This window comes from Coffea arabica, chromosome 3e (assembly GCF_036785885.1).
Source record: "Coffea arabica cultivar ET-39 chromosome 3e, Coffea Arabica ET-39 HiFi, whole genome shotgun sequence".
Taxonomy (NCBI): Eukaryota; Viridiplantae; Streptophyta; class Magnoliopsida; order Gentianales; family Rubiaceae; genus Coffea; species Coffea arabica.
Window position 1 is genome coordinate 11,549,461 of NC_092315.1, and position 21,233 is coordinate 11,570,693.

Consider the following 21,233-nt stretch of genomic DNA (forward strand, 5'->3'; position numbering starts at 1 on the left):
ATATTTGAGATATGGTTGAAAAATCTTCAAAAGTATTGATTGGGGTTTTCAAGTTATTTTGAAATGCAGGGCACACATCAATTAAGTGATCCGAGGTATAACACATTTCACAAGTTGTAACAGCCAATTTTTCTACAAGAGAGATTAGTGTATCTAAATGTTGATCATTAGAAGAGACACGAGCCTCATTAATCCTCATAGGAATAAAATTCTGGCTATTACCAAAATATTGAATATTGGTAGCCATAAATTAGTAAAAAAAAGAGAAAAATAAAAAAGAAATTGAAGAAAATAAGATGAACTCAAAATGAAAACAAATTAATCAGATACCAGTCCCCGACAACGACGTCAAATATTGACAGGAATTGAGTATATGCAATAATAAATATCTATCCAAAAATTTATAGATATTGACCCTGTGTAATAATAAATACATACTCAAGAAAAATATAAATTTTATATATAGCGATGAGTAGGGTTAAATTCACAAAGATTGAAAAAAAATTCGTTTCTTCCAAAGTCCAGGGTAAGGGGAATTTTTATAAAAAAATTGAGAATAATTAAATAATTCAAATAAAAAGAACTAAATGACAATTTATTAAATTGAAACAATAATAAATAAGTTTTAGCCAAGAAATAATTTCAGAGATGGTTCACTTAATTGATCATTGACGCAATAATAATTTCATTTACTCACTCATATATAAGTTATAACTGCTAAATAAGCAATATCAATCAACTTCTCCTTATTATATTGGTGGTTAAGGTACAATCATTAACCATTGTCCTAATCAAGAAATAACTTTAGGTAAGACTTTAAAGTTCAATTTTCTAATTGTTTTAAGAATTAGAGAAGCCTTATTCTAATCAAATAACACGCTATGAGAATTATTTTGAATAGCTCATATGTCCCTGATACAAATTCAATCATGCCAGTTACCACTAATTTAAATCAATTAAACAATTACGATTTGATTATTCTAATTGGGTTTTAGGTTATTAGATTAATTTAAACACCGAGTTCTGGTTATTCAAATAATATAATAATCATAAAAAATTAAATCAGAGAACATATGAATACCAGTAAATAAAAGAAATAAATATAATCAATTCCATCTCACAATTTTAGTTGAATCAAATGCTTCATTGTTGCTTGGCTAGAATGAAAAGTCCAGTTTCTCCATTAAAGAAATCCCATGCGAAATAGTTAAGTTAGAAGATCATTCTCCAATTGTGAGATAAAAAGTCAAGAGGAAAAAGGGGAAAAGTACGTTGTTCCTATTCCTATGAGAAAGCAAAAGATATAGATCACAACGTTTTTCCTTCATTTCGAACTCCTACTAAACTACCCTTTCTAAATGAAATCAAAATCCCAATAAGTCAACATTCTTATCGGAAAAAAAAAGTCTTAGTAGATAGATAGACTAGTATCCTGGCAGGAGTAAAAGGCTATCCATTTGGTGAAACATCTGATTCTTGTGATTTCAATTCACAACTGGAGATCACATGCCAAATCCTAAGTTTCTAAACATGAGTTTAGACTTTTACGTGTCCACGCTGTATTGCACAGAAACCCAATTAAAAATCACGTATATTTTTTTTTCCGGATCCCTACCACCAATACCAATTATCAAATATAAGTAAAATCGATCAATTAATATAATATTTTGCTAAAATCAAGAAAAAATAATCATAAATTTAATAATAAACATGCAACCTGTCACTCTACTCCTCTCTAAAACGTACCTTCAACCATCAAGAGCTAGATAAGTAATTCTGGTCAATTTTTCCCTTCAAATCTAACTCTGTCAAAAACCTCATGCAAGGTTCCTGAACTTAACCCTAACAGAGAGGCAACACAAGTTGGATCAGTTGACAAGAATAGATCGCTTTCTCACAAAAGGTCATGTGTTCAAATTTCGCTGTTAATGTAAGGATTGTATTGATGGGTGATCTATAAAAAACTCTGTTAACGACCTATAATTTTATAAATATGTTCTGATTCATAGTGATGACTGAAATTGAATATATTCAAACTTTTTTTTCGTACAAAAAAATCCCTACCTGGGAAAGCCAATAGATTTGTCAAACGACATAATTCCTCCAAGTGATTTTAATAGATAGCGGTTGACAAGATCTTGACTTTCTTTCACCACCGAACAAAAAAGATCTTGACTTTCTTAAATATTGCAAAAGGGATCCTATTCAAACACAAACAAAAAAGAAAAAGAAAAGGCAGTACAGTAAATATATCCCATCAAACTTTTGATCTCCATTCCCGTTGAATCGTCAGAGTGAACAATGAGGGATGGAATTAATTGATACATTCAATATTCGAAACACTGGTCCCAAAGAACGGTAGGTTCATTCTCTAGGTAATGCTTAGCTTTTACCATAATAGGAAATTTCCGGCACATTGTACTTTGGGTTAATTTCTTTGCATCCTTTAGCTATACTTGAATTTTTATTTTGATTTCTAAACTTCAAAATAGAACATTTTAGTCCCTAAAATAAAAAAATTTGTCTAACTTAAGTAAAATTGTTGATGAAAGTAAAGTGGGACAAAATTTTATATTTTAAGCTTAAAATGTGACAAATTATATACTTTAGAAAATAAAGTGAGACGGATATGATATTTTAAAAAAAAATAAAGTGTTCCATTTTGAAATCTAGAGACCAAAACTGAAATTTAGATAAAGTTAAAAAGTACAAAGTGAAATTAGCTGTTATACTTTTCTTGCAAGAAATATCTTTCAGTTGCATTGCAAGCTTTTTTGTCATCAAAAGCAATATCATTACATAACACGCGAATATGATGCATGGAAAAATTAAACTAGCCAGTAAGTTCATATTATTCAAATACGAATTAATATTTTATACATTGACAATGTGGTCATTTTTTTTATTCTAGCAATTATGAATGCATGTCAAATATACAGATTTGAATTTCAAATTTAAATTCATATTATGTGACATGATCTAAATCTGTTAGTGTAAAAAAAATTTATACATAATAATGTTTAAAAAGTTACCCTTAAAATATCTTTACTTCGTTACTTAAGAATAATTAGGAAGACATAATCAAATATTAGTTTTCTCTATTTTGTGTCTTAAAATGGCACCAAAAGAAAAAAACCACACCAAAAATGGGAATCTGTTCATATTGTAAATTTCAAAATTGCCACCGATCAACTTAATCGTAATACTTTTTTCAGAGAAAATCTATTCTTTTGTTAGAAAAGTGACACCTTATCCATAGGGTTAATTACAATTAATCCCCTTAAAGTATACCCCATTTCTCACTTTATCCCTAACCTTTAATTATTATTACTTTATCCTCTATAGGACAAAATTACCATTTCATTATTTTGACTTTTCATTTATCCTTTTTCCCTCCCTTTCCCCTCTTTTGCTTCTTTTTCTCTTCTTTCTTTCTTCTCTCTTCCATCCTTAACAGAAAACTTTATCTAGAGATTGTAATTGGGCTTATGGGTGAAACTTTGGAAGGCATCAAAAGTTAATTTCAATTTTTTGTACGATGTCATGTGTTACAAATTCCAATTAATAATCACTAATCATGTAACAAATTTGTCTTGTGATATTTTCTTGACAATAAAATAAGAAACTAGAACGGGAAGGGGAAAAACAAAAGAATTGAAAGGTCAAAAAATGGTATTTTGGGGAAAGCATTTGAATATTTTGTGATCATTTGAAAAGCGATAGATCTTTGCAATTTCTCTTTTTTACCTTATATCACTAAAATGAAGTTTCTTGTAGGAAAGAAGAAGAAGCAAGAAAAGAAGAAAGAGACAAAAAAAATTAGAGTGGAAAAGAGGAAAAAATACGAAAGGGCAAAAAATAAAAAAGAGAAATTAGAATAATGGAGGGATAATTTTATTTAATAGGAGATAAAGTGAGACAGAAAAATAATTAGGGAATAAAGTAGGAATTGAGTAAACTTTAAGGGATTAATTGTGCTTAACCCCTATCCATATCTTATCATGTGACCCTAAGTATGTTATTGTTTGAAAATAATACTAGGAAGAATTGACTAACAATGGTAATTAGGGTACCACCGATAATAAGAATTTTTTTTCAATTAATTGTCATTATCTGCATCTACTCTTGCTCATATTCTAACCTATTCTAGGTGAATGGCTCAACCGAGTCACAGGAACCGACGGGAAACCGACAATGAGAATGAAATGGTTATTCTTGATAATAAAGTACTATTGAAGCGGAGAACTTTTGATCCAATTTGCTATCAAAATTGCTTTCAATGATGTACTAACATTGACTCTCAAGTTTGGTAAGCCCTTTCCAAACCTAATGTCTGCAGTTGAAGAAAACGTGTGGTGGAACATTGGAAGTGTACTCCAAGCACACAATCACAATGGAGCTTAAAGAAACAGATGCTGCAAAATTCCTTTTGAGTTCCTCAATTTAAGACAATTCATTGTCCTTGGAACCACCAATGTTTTCTTATTCATCATTCGAGTGGAGCAGCAAAAAGATCTCAACAAAATTTTCTTCTTCATGACTTGTCAACATAGGTACTAGCACCTAGCAAGTTGGGTCCTCCTTTAACAAGGGGACTTTGACTGAAGATAACATAAAGTGTGGTAATTTGTTGTCTGTAATCATTTATTCTATCAAATAGTGGAAGTGCCCCAACCACTCAGCTTTAGTTCAGTGATCACGTACAGGGATTAAATTTTTGCTTGGACCATAAGTTAAAGTTTCGAATCTCACCTACTTTAAAAAAATTGTCAAAACATCTTTTTAATCTAATTATACCTGTATATTTGTTACATCTTACGTAACCTCGCCTTCCTCCTTTTCCAAGCATATGTTTCACTGTTAAAAATCTGTCCTTTTAATTCTTTTTTCTTTTTTTATTTTTGGATTTAGGTGCTTTAGCACTTCCATAAATTAACTTGTCACAATTGAGCCTCTTCAATTTTGCTTTTTCTCAATTTCATCTTTGAAAAATTAAAATTTTGAGTCAATTTTGCTTGTTGCCGTAATCCTTCTAGTATTTAAGGAAAAATAATCTATCAAAATTCATTAATCACTCGAGCGGCCTTTAAGGAACTCACAAAATTTGCAGAAAATTTATTCACATCACACCTTTTGATGGAAAGAGGAAAAAAAAGTCTCTCATTTTTCACGTAATATGTCATAACCTTGCTCGTGAACTCTTTAATCCTTCCACTATTTTTTACGCGGTTTCACTCCTTTTTTGTCGTTAGGTTATATGGTATTCTTTGCTTAAATCAGCTGTTTTTCCTTTACAAAAAATGATAAAGTTGTGGTGGGTAGTGAAATTTAAACGAAACTTAACTGTTGAATATAATATGGGGATAAGCAAATTAAAAAATCCAATCATCAGCGAATGCGAATTGTAAATTGTAATTTTTGATCTCCTTAGACTAGAATCTGTTGATTTACTAATTTCCATCCCAAATTAGTGCATGCTAATTATTTTACCCCATAAGCGCCGTTTCCGTAAATAATTATGGCAAAATTATAGTGACAAGATAGATTGATGAAAAGTTTAACATTTCGAGGGGGCCACATGAAAATAAGCAAAATTTAAGGGATTCAATTAGGTCATATAATTATATAAATGATAGTGGCACATTGCTATTCTTTTTTCTTTTTTCCTCACTTGCGGTTGAAGAAGATTGCTCCAATTAAGGGGCTTTTATACCGGCATCTTGGTTAGGTAACTCGAAGTGTTCAAACCTACGAGTTTCAATGAGTGCATTTGCTCGGACCATCTGAAGAATTAATAGCAGTTGCAATGTCAGCATATGCTAAGGTCTTGTAGTGGAGTTCAGCGTCAATTGGTAACTGATCAAGTACAATATTTTTGCCAGTCCACCTTCACTTAAAACTGATTTGGTTAGGTTGTGACCAGTGATAAAGGTCCTACCTATAAGACCATAGGTTTCAGTCAATTGAAGTATGGTAACTTAAAAAAGAAAACCCAAAAAAGTTCGACTTCATGGCTTTTTTTTAAAAAAAAAAAAAACTGGTAAAGGAGGGTTGGAAATTAAGAAGCGAGAAGGGACAAGAAATCAACTCCACGGATTTTTAAGTGGAAAGTTTTGAATCCAAAATCTCATACTTAAAATCTCTGTTTTGAAACTCGGACCGGACCGGCGGTCGAACCGATCGAACCGAGAACCGGCCAGGTAGCCGGTCCGAGTCATATTAAAAAACCGGAAATTTAAAATCCGGTCAAAGCCGATCAAAAACCGGGTTTGACCGGACAAAAACCGGTTTTTCCGGTTCATCAGTAATTTTTTTTTAAAAAAATTTAAACTTTTTAATATTATGTTTTGACCCCCTAAATTGTTAAAACTTATTGATATACCTCAAATATTTGATACTTTATAAATATTGTCCTAAAATTTGATGTTATTTTTCAATTAAATTCATAATTTTAATTCTAAACTTGTTAATATTTATTAAATAATATAAATTGCTACTTCATTGTTCTAATTTCTTTGTATTTTCTTGTTAAATATATTTGAAACATCAAATATATATGAATATACATTTATTAATATCAATATATTATTAGATATTATATATAATATTTTAATTTTTAAATAATTTTTATTTATGACGTCATCCGGTTCGACCCCTATCGACCCCCGGTCGAACCCATTGACCCCTGACCCCTGACCTCGGCCGAATCGCTATCCGGTCCGGTTCTGAAAACATAGCTTAAAATCCCTTCCATCTTATCATTGAACCTAACTTTTCCCAGTTTCATGGGTAGTTGGTTGATGCCTTACAAAAGTTTAGTTTTTTTTTTTTTTTGTCTATTCAAGGGAGATTTTTCAATTAGGGGATACTTTCAGAAACTTTCCGTGAGATTTCTAACTATTTCACTAGCCTCCCTCTAAATTTTAAAAATTACATTATCCTCTCTTGAGATTTATTATCTTGTAACATTTAGATCCAACTAACAATTAAAAAGTGTTATTAAGAGAGAGAAAATAATATAATTTCACCATTATCCCTCATCCATTTACTGTTTATCATCAGGAATGAAATCACATATGATATAAAAAATAGTGTATCATTCTGTGTATTTCACTTAATGTAAGATCCAAATTGCTCTTTTCAATTACAAACTCATTGTCAAACATGATCAACAACGAATAATAAAAAAAATCTGTAACTAAAATACTACAAAGAGCCAATTTTAATATCATAAAAATCTCAGTAACTAAGTTTGATATGTTGACAAGAATATTTATGATATTAAAGTTTGCTCTCTGTAATATTTTGATCGCAAATTTTTTAATTATTTGTTGTTAATCATGTTTGACAATGGTTCTGTAATTGAAAAGAGTAATTTGAATATTGTATTAACTAAAAAAAAATATATATAATGGTATACTATTTTTTTTATACTATATATGACTTGATCCCTAATGATATACAACAAATTTTAGTATTTTTCTTTAAGGTGTGGGTTGATATTAAATTAATTAAATAATATAGTAGATGAGGGACAATGATAACATTATATTATTTACTCTCTCCTAATATTATTTTTTAATTATTGATTGGACCTAAATATTATAATATAAATAATCTCAAGAAAAGTTAGTGTAATTTTAAAAAATAAGAGGGAGTCCAGTGAAATAATCAGAAACCTCAGCGAGGTTTCTAAAATTATGCCTATAATTAAATCTTACAATTGATAGAGACAACTTTGAAAGTTGACGTTATCTAATACCTTTTAGGTTTCTGAAATTATGCCTATAATTAAATCTTCCAAATGATAGAGACAACTTTGAAAGTTGACGTTATCTAATAGCTTTTATTAACCACTCCCACACCAATCCCCACCAAAAAAAAAAAAGGCAAACGAAGCGTAGTAGATGGACAAAAGGATTCTCTTCACATTGTCGGCTACTCGTTGCAGTTTGGGCCTCATAAAATTGAATCCCTGACTTTCCCTGGGCCATCCCATGTTGGTGTAGACCTAAACTTCTGTTTGTGCCTTCCTATCACAGCCTCTCTATTATTCGGGCCAGATATCAGGGCAGGAGTACCATCTAAATAACCATTCGCTGGTGTCCAAAATGGGTACTAGGCCTGATTAATCTACGGGGGATTTTAAAAAAGATAATTATCAATTCTTTTTAGCTCATCAATGTTATGGGTTTGAAATCCGTTCCCCTCCGAAAGTTAATTTGCATTTGGGTGGAGTGAAACTAAATGAAAATTTGAATCTTGAATGTTTATGCGATTTTTCAAGATTCAAAAAGTTTTTCACCCTCCAACGAACGAAAAGATTCAAGTTAATATATGGCGCAAAGCCTTTTGAACAAAAAAAATCACGAAAAAAAATAAGATCCGTTATATGATATTATGATAATTTATTAATTTATTGATAATTAATGTCCAAAGATTTAATTCAGACGCTCGTTTAATCCTTCTTTTAACATGATTTGAATTTCTTGTAGCTAGAAGCCAAAAAATAATAAGGGATTAAAGCATTAAATCTCCTAAAGTTTGGTGTCATTTGCATTTTAACCTCTAAAAACAACATTAAAGAAAACTAACATAAAGCTAGAAGCATTTTACAATTCACGTTTTTAAAATTTTTATAAAAAAAAATCTTCTTTTTTTTTCGGTGTGTCTTTTTTATATAGCAATTTTATTTCAATGACGAAACAAAAACATCTTTTCCATAATTAAAAGCTTGAATATCTAATTTACCTTCATTTCTAGTAATTAAAAGCCAATGCAAATGAATATCTAATTTACCTTCACTTACATGTCAAGTATCAAAAAGTAAATGTTCAAGAGAAATGTTGAATTGATAGATTGTAGTAAGAAAGAAAATCAAGAGTCTTTCCAGAAGAAAAGTTAACTAAAGCAGGGGTAACTAAAACAGATGCTATTGAGTTGAAAAATTGCCTCGCAATGAATCAGGGAAGTAGAATTATCAAGCAATCATCAAAGCAGACAAAACAAAGTATCCATTATCAAATCCCATTATGCACGAAAGTGAAACCACAAGTACAAACAAACAAACAAACAAACAAACTAGTTGCCAAACAGCATGAAACACAAGCTAGCCATCAGCCAAAACAGAAACGAGTCAGGCTAACCATTATCATATCCCAATTTGCTTTTATTACAGGAATCTTTGGCCCTCCAGCAACAACCTCCTTGACAAAGTCCCAAGACAATAGCTAGTACACTAGTTGTATCAGAATTACCAGCTTTGTGAAACACTGCTAGATTTCTGAATCTCCATGTATAGCTGACTGCAACAAAAAGAAGCCTTCAGTGAACACCCAACCTCCACAGCTCTTCATGATAGGGATGATGCAAAGGTGGTGATCTTGCAGAGAATGAGAAGTCGCTGAAGTGAAAAACCCAATCCACCCACTAAACGAGCTGGGTTTACTAACCCATCCCGTCAAAACCCATCACCCAAATGACCCAACCCAACCTTTAAATTAAGTGGGCGGTTTGGACGGGTTGTTGGGTTCTGGGTTTTATTGCCAACCATAATAAAAAGTACAAACAAACAGATTACAGAGCTTCATGTAAACTATGTAACAGACCTTCAAAGAATACAAGAGTACAGAGGGATCAGTTACCAAGAGTCAATACACCTTTCTATGTAGCTTTCCAAGATGACAGAGGCGGAGTATTTGCAAATCTCCAAGTATTTGCCATTATAGCAGGTGGGTATCTGTCACCCTTTGCTGCATTAGCTGAAGCAATTGATTCAAGCTCTTTCATTTCTTCCGGTGTCAACTTCACCGATAAGGCCTTGATGTTGCTCTCCAGGTTCTCAATCTTGGTGGTGCCAGGAATGGGACAGACGTCGTCCCCTTGATGATGAACCCATGCTAAGGCCAATTGGGATGGAGTACAACCCTTTCTTGTTGCCAACTGAGCAACCTGCTCGAACAGCTTGTTATTGTGCTCAACATTCTCCTCCTGAAACCTTGGGATCCTCTACAAATGCAGCAAACATTTGCTGTAAAACATTAAAATCATATAGACTGATTGTACCCATGCACCTGTGCTTTGCTTTTCAAAATCTAGCCCAAAAGCATCACTTACTAAGAAGGCACTTGTAAATTTTACCAAGAGAGTACATTCTCACCTCCGACCAGAGAATTAAATAAAAAAAAAAAGAAGAAGATGATGCCATGAAATCTTTTGTACTACTTACTTTCTAAATATCACTCCAGGCACATACATGCCAAGGTAAAAGCAACAAGGGAGTGCAAGAAAGTGTAATATGGGGATTGGACTAATATGTTAGTACAATCTCAGGGAGTTGTCACATGGTCAAAAAGCTAGAGTAACAGCAAATGTTCAATGACATTTCTGAAATTAATCTGCAGTTACCATAAGTTCAAACCAAATAGACTCAAGTTTTTAAGCGAGAAAATGAGATTTAAAATGCAGAGGATACTGTTTTACTATCTGCTTAACCATAGTGGATACTTATTCACTATGAGATTCACGAAGTATACTGAGGTACAGTGCCCGTTCCAGATCTTTGCTTTAAGATTAAAAAAAAAATGATGTGGTGCTTTTGCCTGTTTCTAAAAGATGCCCTGTCAGATATGGTGGCAGGGAAAGACAGCAGAGAGCATATGAAAAGGAAAATAAAACAATGTCGCCAGTAACTGCTTAAAAAAATGGAAATGTGACCAGTGACCAAACAGGATAACAGGTAGGTTTTTCATAGCAACAACTGGCTACATTTCACTTCTGAAACATAGACTTCAGAGAAAGTTCAAGTAACATAGCAAAGTCACATGAGCCAAACACAGGAAACTATAGTCAAGAGAACTTAGTCAAAAACAAGATAATAGGAAGATTTTTCTTACTAACGAACAACTGCTTCCATTTCAGTTCTGAAACATGGACTTCAGAGCAAGTTGAAGTAACATACAAAGTTAATTGAGAACCAAAAACAAAGGAAGATATACGCAAGAAAACTTTTGTATATTTTCTAGTAAATCTAAGGAAACCATGAATTCAACGTATTACGAATTCTGGAAAACACTACATGGGCTGCAAGGAGGGGTAAACAATAGACTCAGATTACTAGATGTAATCTGCAATTGGAGTAAGATTTCAAATTGCACAAGCCTTGAGCACATACCTTACGGAAGTCATTACTAGTCAAGTTCTCCGTCAACTTCGCACCAGATGCAAAGAATCCTCTGCCCAGAGGACTGAACGATACAATTCCTATGCCTAGTTCCCTATAATTAAAAATCATCCTGAATTAGTAAGCTGAGGGGGCAATACAAGCTCCCAACTATGGAAGATTATTATGTGGAGCATATCTTTTGGATGACTTACCTGCATGTGGGAATAACCACTTCCTCAGCATCTCTTGTCCACAAGGACCATTCTAGTTGCACAGCTGTTATGGGATGAACAGCATGAGCCCTCCTGATTGTTTCCGGAGAGGCCTCAGATAGACCTATGTATCTTACTTTACCCTCTTCAACCAGTTGCTTCAGAGCTCCAACCTAGAAGTTGCAGGTTATAGAAGGATTTCAATTCACAAATCTGTCTAATGTGCAAATCTATTTGTAATTTCACAACAAATACAGAAGCACAAGCGAAAAGGCTTGGGGACATCCATCAACTTCCAGTGAATACTTAAAAAAGCAGAGGACTACTAGCGCCTAACTAAGCTATAAAACATACACGAGTGATATTGCAAAGACATGAATAAAATTAAGAGAAAAAAAGGGAGGGGGGGGGGTGGCGTGAACATATTCACTGTAGAATTAACCTGTTCTACTTGCATAGATTACAAACGATGGAATTCAATCTTGGAAAATTTAATTCACTTCACAATAATGCAAGTTTATCCAATTAGATTCTCAAAATCAAATAGGAATCTACAGATTACATAAATAATACTGCAAAACTTAAAAACTCATTCTACACCATAATGAATTGTTCTGATCCCTCAGTAATGCTTGAGAATCTGAATGAATTAATCCAAGAAAGACCAATAAGATCTTTAAAAAGAAAAAGAACTAAAAAACAGACTGATAAGTATCAAGGGAAAAGTAATACAAACCATGATTTCAATAGGAACCCTTTAATTAATTTAATAGTTCTGAAAACAATAGTTCAATGTAATCCAAACAATGCTTAGCTGCTATTTACTTGCATAGGCTTCAAATAAGGAAATAGATTTTCCCTTTTTTTTGTGTTGTTTGTTGTGTTTTTTTTGGGGGGGGGGGAATCATTGCACAGTAATGCAAATTTATCTAACTCTGTCAGCTCGAATTGACCAAATGTCAGCTCATTGAACTCGCATTCAGTAAATCCTAGGACCCTATGGACTAAAACACACACACACCCACCCACCCACCCCTCTCTCTCTTTTGTAGAATATTTTTACATTTCATAATAATTTTGGGAACTTCTCCTCATTCTAGAGCTCAAACACGGAACCATGGTTAGCATAAATGGTAGCAAAACGTGCACAAACTGCTATATGACAAATTGCTCTGATTGATTATTACTAGAACTCGAACTGAATTAATTAATCCAAAAGAGATTGATGGAAATAGAAGACCACGAAAACAAACCGTGATTTCAATAGGAATCGTTCTGTCAATCCGGTGAACAAAATAGAGATCAATATAATCAACATCCAGCCTCTTCAAACTGGCCGCACAAGCTTCCCTCACATAGTCTGGATGGCCACATGCTACATGTTCTCCGGTTGGCAAAATTCTTGACGCAAATTTCGTTGCAATTTGAACTTTCTCCCTTTCTACCCCCTTCAATGCCTACATCCACAACACTAAAATTAAATTACCAAAAAGCAAAATCCCCCAATAAAAAAAGGGAGAAATTTCCAACCACATCTCAGCTGAGTTAGTATAGGCATAAAAAAAATCCAAAAACAATATAAAAATCTTAACAAACAAAAATCCATCAATAAATCGCAGAAAAAAAAGAAACAGAAATTGCATTTGGTCATCATTATACTTTCTTGAACCCAGAAAAAAAAAAAAGAGAGGAAGAGAAGTTGGTTTTGGCCATTTTGGCTTATCAGGTCTGACTTTACCTTTCCAATGAGCATTTCATTAGTATGGGGGCCATAGACATCAGAGGTGTCCAGATGAGTGATGCCACTATTGATGGCATGGTGGATCAACTTGATCATATCTGGCTCAGGTTTTGGAGGGCCATAGCTAAAAGACATTCCCATACAACCTAAGCCTTGCGCTGACACCTCTAGGCCTTGTGATCCCAGCTTGATTCTCCTTACTCCCGCCGCCATTTTTGTCTTTATTGAGCTCTCTTACTAAATTTTTTCCAAAACCCTGCTGGCTTTTCTTCTCTACTCTTCAGTTAAGAGTAGTGAAAGTACAAAGTAGGGCGAGTTAAATAGAGATTTGGATGGTATGATGACGTAGTCAGTGAGCTCATCCAGTGGACAAATTGCAGATAAGATCCGGCACGGATCCGACTATGGTGCAGATGTCTGCACCAAATGAAAAGCTGCCTTCCAGCAGCTTAGGACACTTGTTGGGAACAGTGGCGGTTCAGCTGGGCACCGGTAAAGCGGTGTAAGTTTGAAGTGACGTCTCCAGAGTGCAGCCCTAACCCAATTGGAGTTGAGGACATTTTTTTAATTGAGTGTAGTTGTTTGTGAAGTACTTGTAAAATTCACGATGGAGTGTAGTTCACGATAAAAAATTATATAATTATTATGTATGAAATTTATATAAATAGTAATAAAATATTATGCTTACATTGTTGTAAATATGTATAAATAATTTATTTAGAATTATAAAATATTTAAAAAATGTTATATCATTTTAGAACGATTGATCTGACAATTATTCCTGTCTCACCTCGTGGAGTTGAGGCACGGATTGTTGTTGCAAGCAGCAATTATATGGAAAAGTTGACGGCCATTTGATAAAAAATGAAAATGTAGGGTTCATGTGATATTTTATATATCGATTTTAACATAATGAGTGAAAATCACAAAATTTTATTTTATTTTTATAAAATTTTAAACGTGAGTTACATCTTGAATAAATTCAAATAAATTGCACGTGGAATCGAATAAAACTGACATAAATAATTTTTTCTGACAACAGCGCCTCTTGTCCGGCGTGAGGAGCGTGGAATGGGGCCGGAGTGCCGGACAAATTGTAAAATAAGATCCGGCAAAAAGTGGGCACGTGATGCTATATATAAATTAATCACCAGAATCGGATTTCTTTCATGGCCCTTCAATCTCCTTATTTTTTTTTTCACTCTTAATTGTGCTGTCACTAACTGACTAACACACACAACTAGCCGGAAAAATCAATTAGATTTTTTTTTAAAAAAAAATTCCAGCAAGAGATGAGTGAAATTTAAAAAACAAAAAGGAAATCGAGTGATCAGAATCCAAAAAACCTCTGAACCAAAGTCTCATAGACTAATTTATTAGTTATTTAATTAAGAGTACTTGAGATAATATCAAGTTGAACATCCTTTACAATTATTCCACCTAGTATAATATACAATCAATTACATGTATATAGATGGAAAGGAAAAGCAACAGAAACTTGAATTACCTCCTTTAGTTTTCTTTCCTCCACCTTTCTTCCTATGGTTTCTCACTCACATTTTCACTTAATTATTTTTTTTTGGTAACCCAAAACACGCACTCACATTTTCACTTTATTATTATTTTTTTTGGTGATGACGCACCCAAGTTAGATAGGAAGATTAAGTTTGGGAAAAGTTTCGAACCCAAAACCTCATTTAGTCCAAGAGCACGCTAGAGTAACACTGGGGACTTATTTTTTTTCGTCTTAGTCATCTAAAAGGCAGAATATTACTGTAAAAGAATGGGCGAAATGGTAGAATTGGGCGGGCATCAATTCAATCCTAGTGATTTCAAGCATATTATAATCACAGAAACTGTTGTGCAAACCCTGAAAACTTTTGTGGTTATTTTGCAGGGATTCATATGGTCGATTTCCCAGCACGGATTCACTGTACTCATTATCTGTTTACATTTGTTACTTTCAGTGTAATCACATAACCAGATTACAAAGCTTCATGTAAACTTATATAACGTGAGCTTCGAAGAAAACAAGAGTACAGAGGAATGCAGCTGGGCATCTGTCGCCCTTTGCTGCAGTAGCTGAAGCAGTTGATTCAAGCTTAGCCATTTCTTCCAGTGTCAACTTCACTGATAAGGCCTTGATGTTGCTCTCCAGGTTCTCAATCTTGGTGGTGCCAGGAATGGGACAGACGTCGTCCCCTTGGTGATGAACCCATGCTAAGGCCAATTGGGATGTAGTACAACCCTTCCTTGTTGCCAATTCAGTAACCCGTTCGAACAGCTTGTTATTGTGCCCAATATTCTCCTCCTGAAACCTTGGGATGCTCTACAAATGCAGCAAAGGTGCTGTAAAACATTAAAAATCATGGAGACGAATCGTGTCCATGTAGCTGTACTTTTTTCAAGTCTAGCCCAAAAGCATCACTTTTTACCAACGTTCTCAAATCCGAACAGAGAATTAATAACAAAAAGAAAAGCAGAAAAAAAAAAGATGATGCCATGCAATGTTTTGTACTGCTGCTTTACAGTTTCTAAACATTGCTCCAGGCACATACGTGCCAAGGTAAAAGCAAAACAGGAGTGCAAGAAAGTGTAAAATGGCTATTGGACTGATATATTACAATCACAGGGAGTTGTCACATGGTCACAAGAACCAGAAATTGCGAATGTTTAATGACAAATCCGAAATGAATCTGCAGCCACCTTGAGTCTAAACCAGATAGATCCAAAGTTCCTAAGCGAGAAAAAGAGAATTAAAATGAAGAGGGATACTGTTTTGGAATCTGCTTAACCATATAATGGTGCCGTGGATACTTATTTGCTATGAGATTCAAAATTATACTGAGGTGCAGTGCCTGTTCCAAATCCTTGCTTTAAGATTAACAAAAACAAAAGGTGGCAAGAGAGAACAATATTTCTAAGGAAGGCAATGGGGCGGTCACCGGCCCCGCATGGGGCGGGGCGGGGGGAATTTTTTAACCCCCGCTTAGAAATGGGGTGGGGCGCCCCACCCCCGGCTCATCCCCTGCCTTGCCACCCGCTTTAAATATATATATATAATATATATGTATGTATATAATTATATATATAATATATAATTTAATTAGTTACAAACTTATGACAATGATATTATTAGTTATATGTATTATATAATGTATATTAGTACATGTAATATAATTGATATTATCAATTATACTAATAATTATATATATGTACTCATACAAATTATTAATTGGTTATACTAAATTTACTAATACATTTATACTAAAACCCTAATTACACTTAATACAATAACATTTTTTTCTCAAAAAAAAGCACAAGCACAATAATGAATTAGTGATTGTATTTGTATTAAAAGTAAAAACTTGACTACTTTAGTTGTATTTATTACATCATGTTGGATTGTATTCAAATAATTTTTGTTTGATTGTTTTTACAAGTTTCAATTGTGAAATTACAATAAATGGTAATTTGATGATGTGTTGAAATTTTAGTACTTGATTATTTGTTAAAGTTTAACTACAATAAAATTATATAACAAATTTTTATTAGCCCCACGAGGGCACTCGCGGCAGAAGCGGGGATGGGGCGGGAAAACATTCTCCGTTATATTTGTATAGAATGTGGCCAGTAACAGCATAAAAAGAAGAAGAAGAAGAAGAAGAAATGTGAACAGGGACCAAGCAAGATAACAGGTAGGCATTTCCTGATACAAATAACTGCTTGTTTTCAGTTCTGAAAGATAGAAGTCAAGTAACATAGCAAAGTCATTTGATAACCAAACACAATGGAAAATATAGTCTCTAAACTTTGAAAACAAGGCAGTCAAGAAAACAAGATGATAGGTAATTTTTTTCTTACAAACAAACAACCTGCTTCCTTTTCAGTTCTGAAACATGGACTTCCAAGCAAGTTCAAGTAACACAGCAAATTCAATAGACAACCACCAGAAAAGGAAAGCATAGACAAGAAAACTTATGTACATGATCCAGTAAATATAAGGAAACCATGAATTTGATAAGCTACTTATTCCTATGCCTAGTTCCCTATAATTAAAAATCATCATGAATTAGTAAGCTGAGGGGGCAATAGAAGCTCCCAACGATGGAAGATTATTATGTGGAGCATATCTTTTGGATGACATGTGGGAATAGCCACTTCCTCAGCATCTCTTGTCCACAAGGACCATTCTAGTTGCACAGCTGTTATGGGATGAACAGCATGAGCCCTCCGGATTGTTTCCGGAGAGGCTTCAGATAGACCTATGCATCTTACTTTACCCTCTTCAACTAGTTGCTTCAGAGCTCCAACCTACAAGTTACAGGTTATAGAAGGATTTCAATTAACAAATCTGTCTAGTATACAAATCTATTTTGTAATTTCACAAGAAATTCAAAAGCACAAAAGAAAAAGCTTGGAGTCATCCACCAACTTCTGCCGAATACTTAAAAATGCAGCGGACTACTAGAGCCTAATTAAGCTATTAAAAAAAAAAGAATATTGCAAAAACACGAATAAATGTAAGGGGAGGGGGAATAAAGAGAAGTGAACATATTCTACCACAGAATTAGCGTGTTCTACTTGCATAAGTAACAAAAGATGGAATTTGATCTTGGAAAATTTAATGCACCTCACAATAATGCAAGTTTATTTCGATTTTCAAACTCAAATAGGAATCTACAGATTACATAAATAATGCTGCAAAACTTGAAGACTCATTCTACTCCATAATGACATGTTCTGGTCCATCAGATTTGCTTGAAAATCTCAGTGAACTAATCCAGGAAAGACCAATAAGATCTTCAAAAAGAAAAAAGATAAACATAAGGGCTGATAAGTATCAAGGGAAAGGTAAAACAAACCGTGATTTCAGTAGGAACCCTTTAATTAATTTAATGAACACAGTAACACTTGAAACTAACTCTACAGGTTTGCAAACTTACTCCTCAAAATAAATAGTACTGAAAACAATAATTCAATATAATCCAAACTAGACTTAGCTGCTGTTTACTTGCATAGGCTTCAAATGAGGAAATAGATTTGCTTTTTTGGTTTTCTTCTTTTTGGGTTTTTTTTTTTTGGGAGGGGGGGGGGGTGTTGGGAGACCATTTCGCAGTAATGCAAATTTATCTAACTCTGATTCTTGGAGAAACTCCCAATATTATGATGAAATTCAACATTATTCTACAAATGGGTGTTTTTGGTTGTATGTTGTGGAGAAGAGGGTCCTAATGCATTTGTGGAATGCGAATACAATAGAGCTTGCATTTGGTAAATGTGAGGTTTAAAAAAGTTAGACCTTGATCAAAGTCCCTTTTGTAGAATGCTTTTACATTTCATCATGATTTTGGGAACTTCTCCTGATTCTGGAGCTGCAAACAGGGAATCATGGATTACATAAATGATAGTAGAACTTGCACAAACTGCAATATGACAAATTGCTCTGATTGATTATTGCTAAAACTCGAACTGCATTAATTAATCCAAAAGAGATTGATAGAAATAGAAGACTACGAAAACATATTCTTGAGGCAAACTTCGTAGCAATTTGAACTTTCTCCCTTTGCACCCCCTTCAATGCTTACATCCACAACATTCAAATTAAATTATCAAAAAGCAGAATACCATTCCCACAAAAATTCCAAAAAAAGAATAAGACAGAACCCCCCCCCCCCCCCCAACAAACACACCACAAAAAAAAAAAAAAATCTCAATTGAGTTAGTATAGGCAACCCAAAAAAAAAAGACAAAACACCCCAGAAACAGTGTAAAAATCTTAACAAACAAAAATCCATCAATAAATCGCAAAAAAAAAAAAACAAAAAGACCAGAAATTGCATTAAGCCATCATTATACTTTCTTGAACCAAAAAAGTGGGTTCTGGCCATTTTGGCTAAGGCTTTGATTATACCTTTCCAATGAGGATTTCATTAGTATGGGTGCCATACACATCAGAGGTGTCCAGATGAGTGATGCCACAATTGATGGCATAGTGGATCAGCTTGATCCTATCTGCCTCAGGCTTTGGAGGGCCATAGCCAAAAGACATTCCCATGCAGCCTCAGCCTTGCGCTGACACCTCTAGGCCTTGTGATCCTTTTTTTTTTTTTGTCAGCAACGATACATGTGTATAACCTACTCTATCCTAATCTAGGGGGGAGGGGAGCCTAAGGAGGCTGTTGTAGGGGCTAATGGGTATACAGACCCAACTAGACCCAACTAGACCCAACTAGGCCTTGTGATCCTATCTGCCATTTTTTAAGCTTTGTCAGTAATTTCTTCCAAAACCCTGCTGGCTTCTGTCTCCTTTTCGAGTAGAGTATTGAAAGTAGGGAGAGTTAACATGAGATAATTGGATGGTATGATGGCGTAGTTGGTGAGCTCATCACTTTCTGCCCGTCCTCGAAGATGGCATATTACTAGCGGAGTAATTGCAGATAATATATATAAATATGCAAGTGGCTAGGGTGTGTACTATAATGAGTTTGTTTGGATTGCGATTTATTTGTCAAAATATATTTGTTTACATTATTATTATAATTTTTAATACATTTTTTTATCTTTTCAATTACCTTTTTATACATCACATCACAAAAAGTGCTATAATAAAAATATCTCTAATAATTTACAATCCAAACAAATTCAATATTTCAGCGGCAAGTATCTTCCGCACAGACCACAACGAATCCTTCACTAGAGGGAAATACAAAAGGGTTAATTTCAAAAACCTCATTCATCCTAATATTACCTGTCATGTCAAAGTTTTAAAAATATAACTTATCTCGCCTATTAATAAGACGTGACTAGATATCTCAATCAAAGGTATTTTTTTTTATGGATATAATAGTTTCCTATACTATGAGGAGGGGAGGGACTAAGGAGGTTCCGGGATAATTCGATGGAAACTGAATCATCATTGGATCAGATGGGTACATTACGTACCCATATGGATTTTTTAAATAAGGCCACATTTAATTGTGGCAAATTAATAGGAGGCAAGATTTGATGCATTGATGGTGACTACCAGCCAATAAGCTGGTGGTTGTCTCAATCAAAGGTATTGAAACTCAATAAAATTTTCCTACCTTTTTAAATAGCAAAGGTTGGGAAAAGAAAAATAAAATCCTACAAGCTAAAATATCTAAAAACAAATAACAAGAATGCCATTGAAAATATTTTTCTCCCTCTTTGTCGCAAAAATTTTTGCTTTTAATGCTTGTCTTTGTTATAACTGATCTACTAAAATTTTCTCTCCAATTTCCTTTTTTGCAATAAAATTTTTGTATCTTTTTGCTATAAAATCTTTACTCTTAATTTCCTCATTGTTCCAACCAATCTCTCGAAGTTTTCACCTTTTTGTAATGTTGAAGTAGTTTCAGAAGTTATCCTTGTAGACAACAATTTATTCCCAACTAAACAACTTATATGTTTTCTAGTTACAAATCGACTAAATTTATTCCTTATTGCACTTACAAATTCTCACATTTTTAATTTAATATTCCACCTTTTTTTGTCTTTTTTTCATATTTCAAAATTCATAAATAAAATTGTACAAGGGTAAAAATGAAAGATCATATAATCTCTCTCCTTCGATGCATTTTTTAATATTACTTTTACACATTAGGGGTGACAATGTTACATAAATTGTCATTCAAGGGAATTTATGTCAGATTTCTAAAACTTCAAGAGTACTAGGCCATATTAGGATAAAACTTCAAGAGCACTAGAAAATCTCTTCCCGACATAGGGGGTTGCCGCATCTTTGAATATTATTTATAAGCCTCTAATAATTAATGTCCAATTATAACTATCTAATATAAATAAATGGAAAGTGTTATAATATTTTAAATCGGGACATTTAAATGTATAAAAAGAATATAATAAAAATTATGTAAATGTCAATGTATAAAAATTTACATACAGATTGTCTACTATGTAGACAAATGGTCAAACATGTAGGGTGATTTTCTGAGAGGTATGAAGAGACATTATACGCTCAAATAAATAATTCTTTGATAATCTTATTTTAGACAATGATATTATTATATTTTTTTAGTTAAAAAATATTGTAGTGTCCAGGAAATAGTGTTATAATTGTAGACGTAATTATAGA

At 33.5% G+C, this 21,233-nt stretch overlaps 2 protein-coding genes across 3 annotated transcripts; both read right to left on the reverse strand.

The window, feature by feature from the left end:
- Nucleotides 1–8,996: 8,996 nt before the first annotated feature.
- On the reverse strand, nt 8,997–13,482 carry LOC113736474 (probable aldo-keto reductase 2). Of its 2 annotated transcripts, none has more exons than XM_027263481.2 (6): nt 13,115–13,482; nt 12,630–12,833; nt 11,377–11,549; nt 11,174–11,276; nt 9,660–10,008; nt 8,997–9,305 (listed from the first exon to the last, which is right to left on the reverse strand). In XM_027263481.2, the coding sequence occupies exons 1-5, from the start codon at nt 13,328–13,330 to the stop codon at nt 9,664–9,666; spliced, it is 1,041 nt and encodes a 346-aa protein (XP_027119282.2). In that variant the 5' UTR covers nt 13,331–13,482; the 3' UTR covers nt 8,997–9,305; nt 9,660–9,663. The 2 variants fall into 2 exon arrangements, with proteins under 2 accessions (XP_027119282.2, XP_027119281.2); XM_027263480.2 differs by having other exon boundaries at nt 9,645–10,008.
- Nucleotides 13,483–15,122: 1,640 nt separating this feature from the next.
- Nucleotides 15,123–19,175, reverse strand: LOC113737353 (probable aldo-keto reductase 2). Its single transcript, XM_027264596.1, has 3 exons — nt 19,032–19,175; nt 17,279–17,431; nt 15,123–15,446 (listed from the first exon to the last, which is right to left on the reverse strand). The coding sequence occupies exons 1-3, from the start codon at nt 19,173–19,175 to the stop codon at nt 15,123–15,125; spliced, it is 621 nt and encodes a 206-aa protein (XP_027120397.1).
- Between the last annotated feature and the right edge of the window lie 2,058 nt (nt 19,176–21,233).

What these genes read in the sequence shown, in the direction of transcription:
- LOC113736474 (XM_027263481.2), bottom strand. Translation starts at nt 13,330, where the DNA reads ATGGCGGCGGGAGTAAGGAGAATCAAGCTGGGATCACAAGGCCTAGAG. An exon ending in GTGGTTATTCCCACATGCAG is followed by an intron (nt 11,277 to 11,376) that starts GTAAGTCATCCA and finishes TTTTAATTATAG; the next exon opens with GGAACTAGGCATAGGAATTG. An exon ending in CTAGTAATGACTTCCGTAAG is followed by an intron (nt 10,009 to 11,173) that starts GTATGTGCTCAA and finishes CTGCATTTGTAG; the next exon opens with AGGATCCCAAGGTTTCAGGA.
- LOC113737353 (XM_027264596.1), bottom strand. Translation starts at nt 19,175, where the DNA reads ATGGGAATGTCTTTTGGCTATGGCCCTCCAAAGCCTGAGGCAGATAGG. An exon ending in ATGAAATCCTCATTGGAAAG is followed by an intron (nt 17,432 to 19,031) that starts GTATAATCAAAG and finishes TGTAACTTGTAG; the next exon opens with GTTGGAGCTCTGAAGCAACT. An exon ending in GGACAAGAGATGCTGAGGAA is followed by an intron (nt 15,447 to 17,278) that starts GTGGCTATTCCC and finishes CTGCATTTGTAG; the next exon opens with AGCATCCCAAGGTTTCAGGA.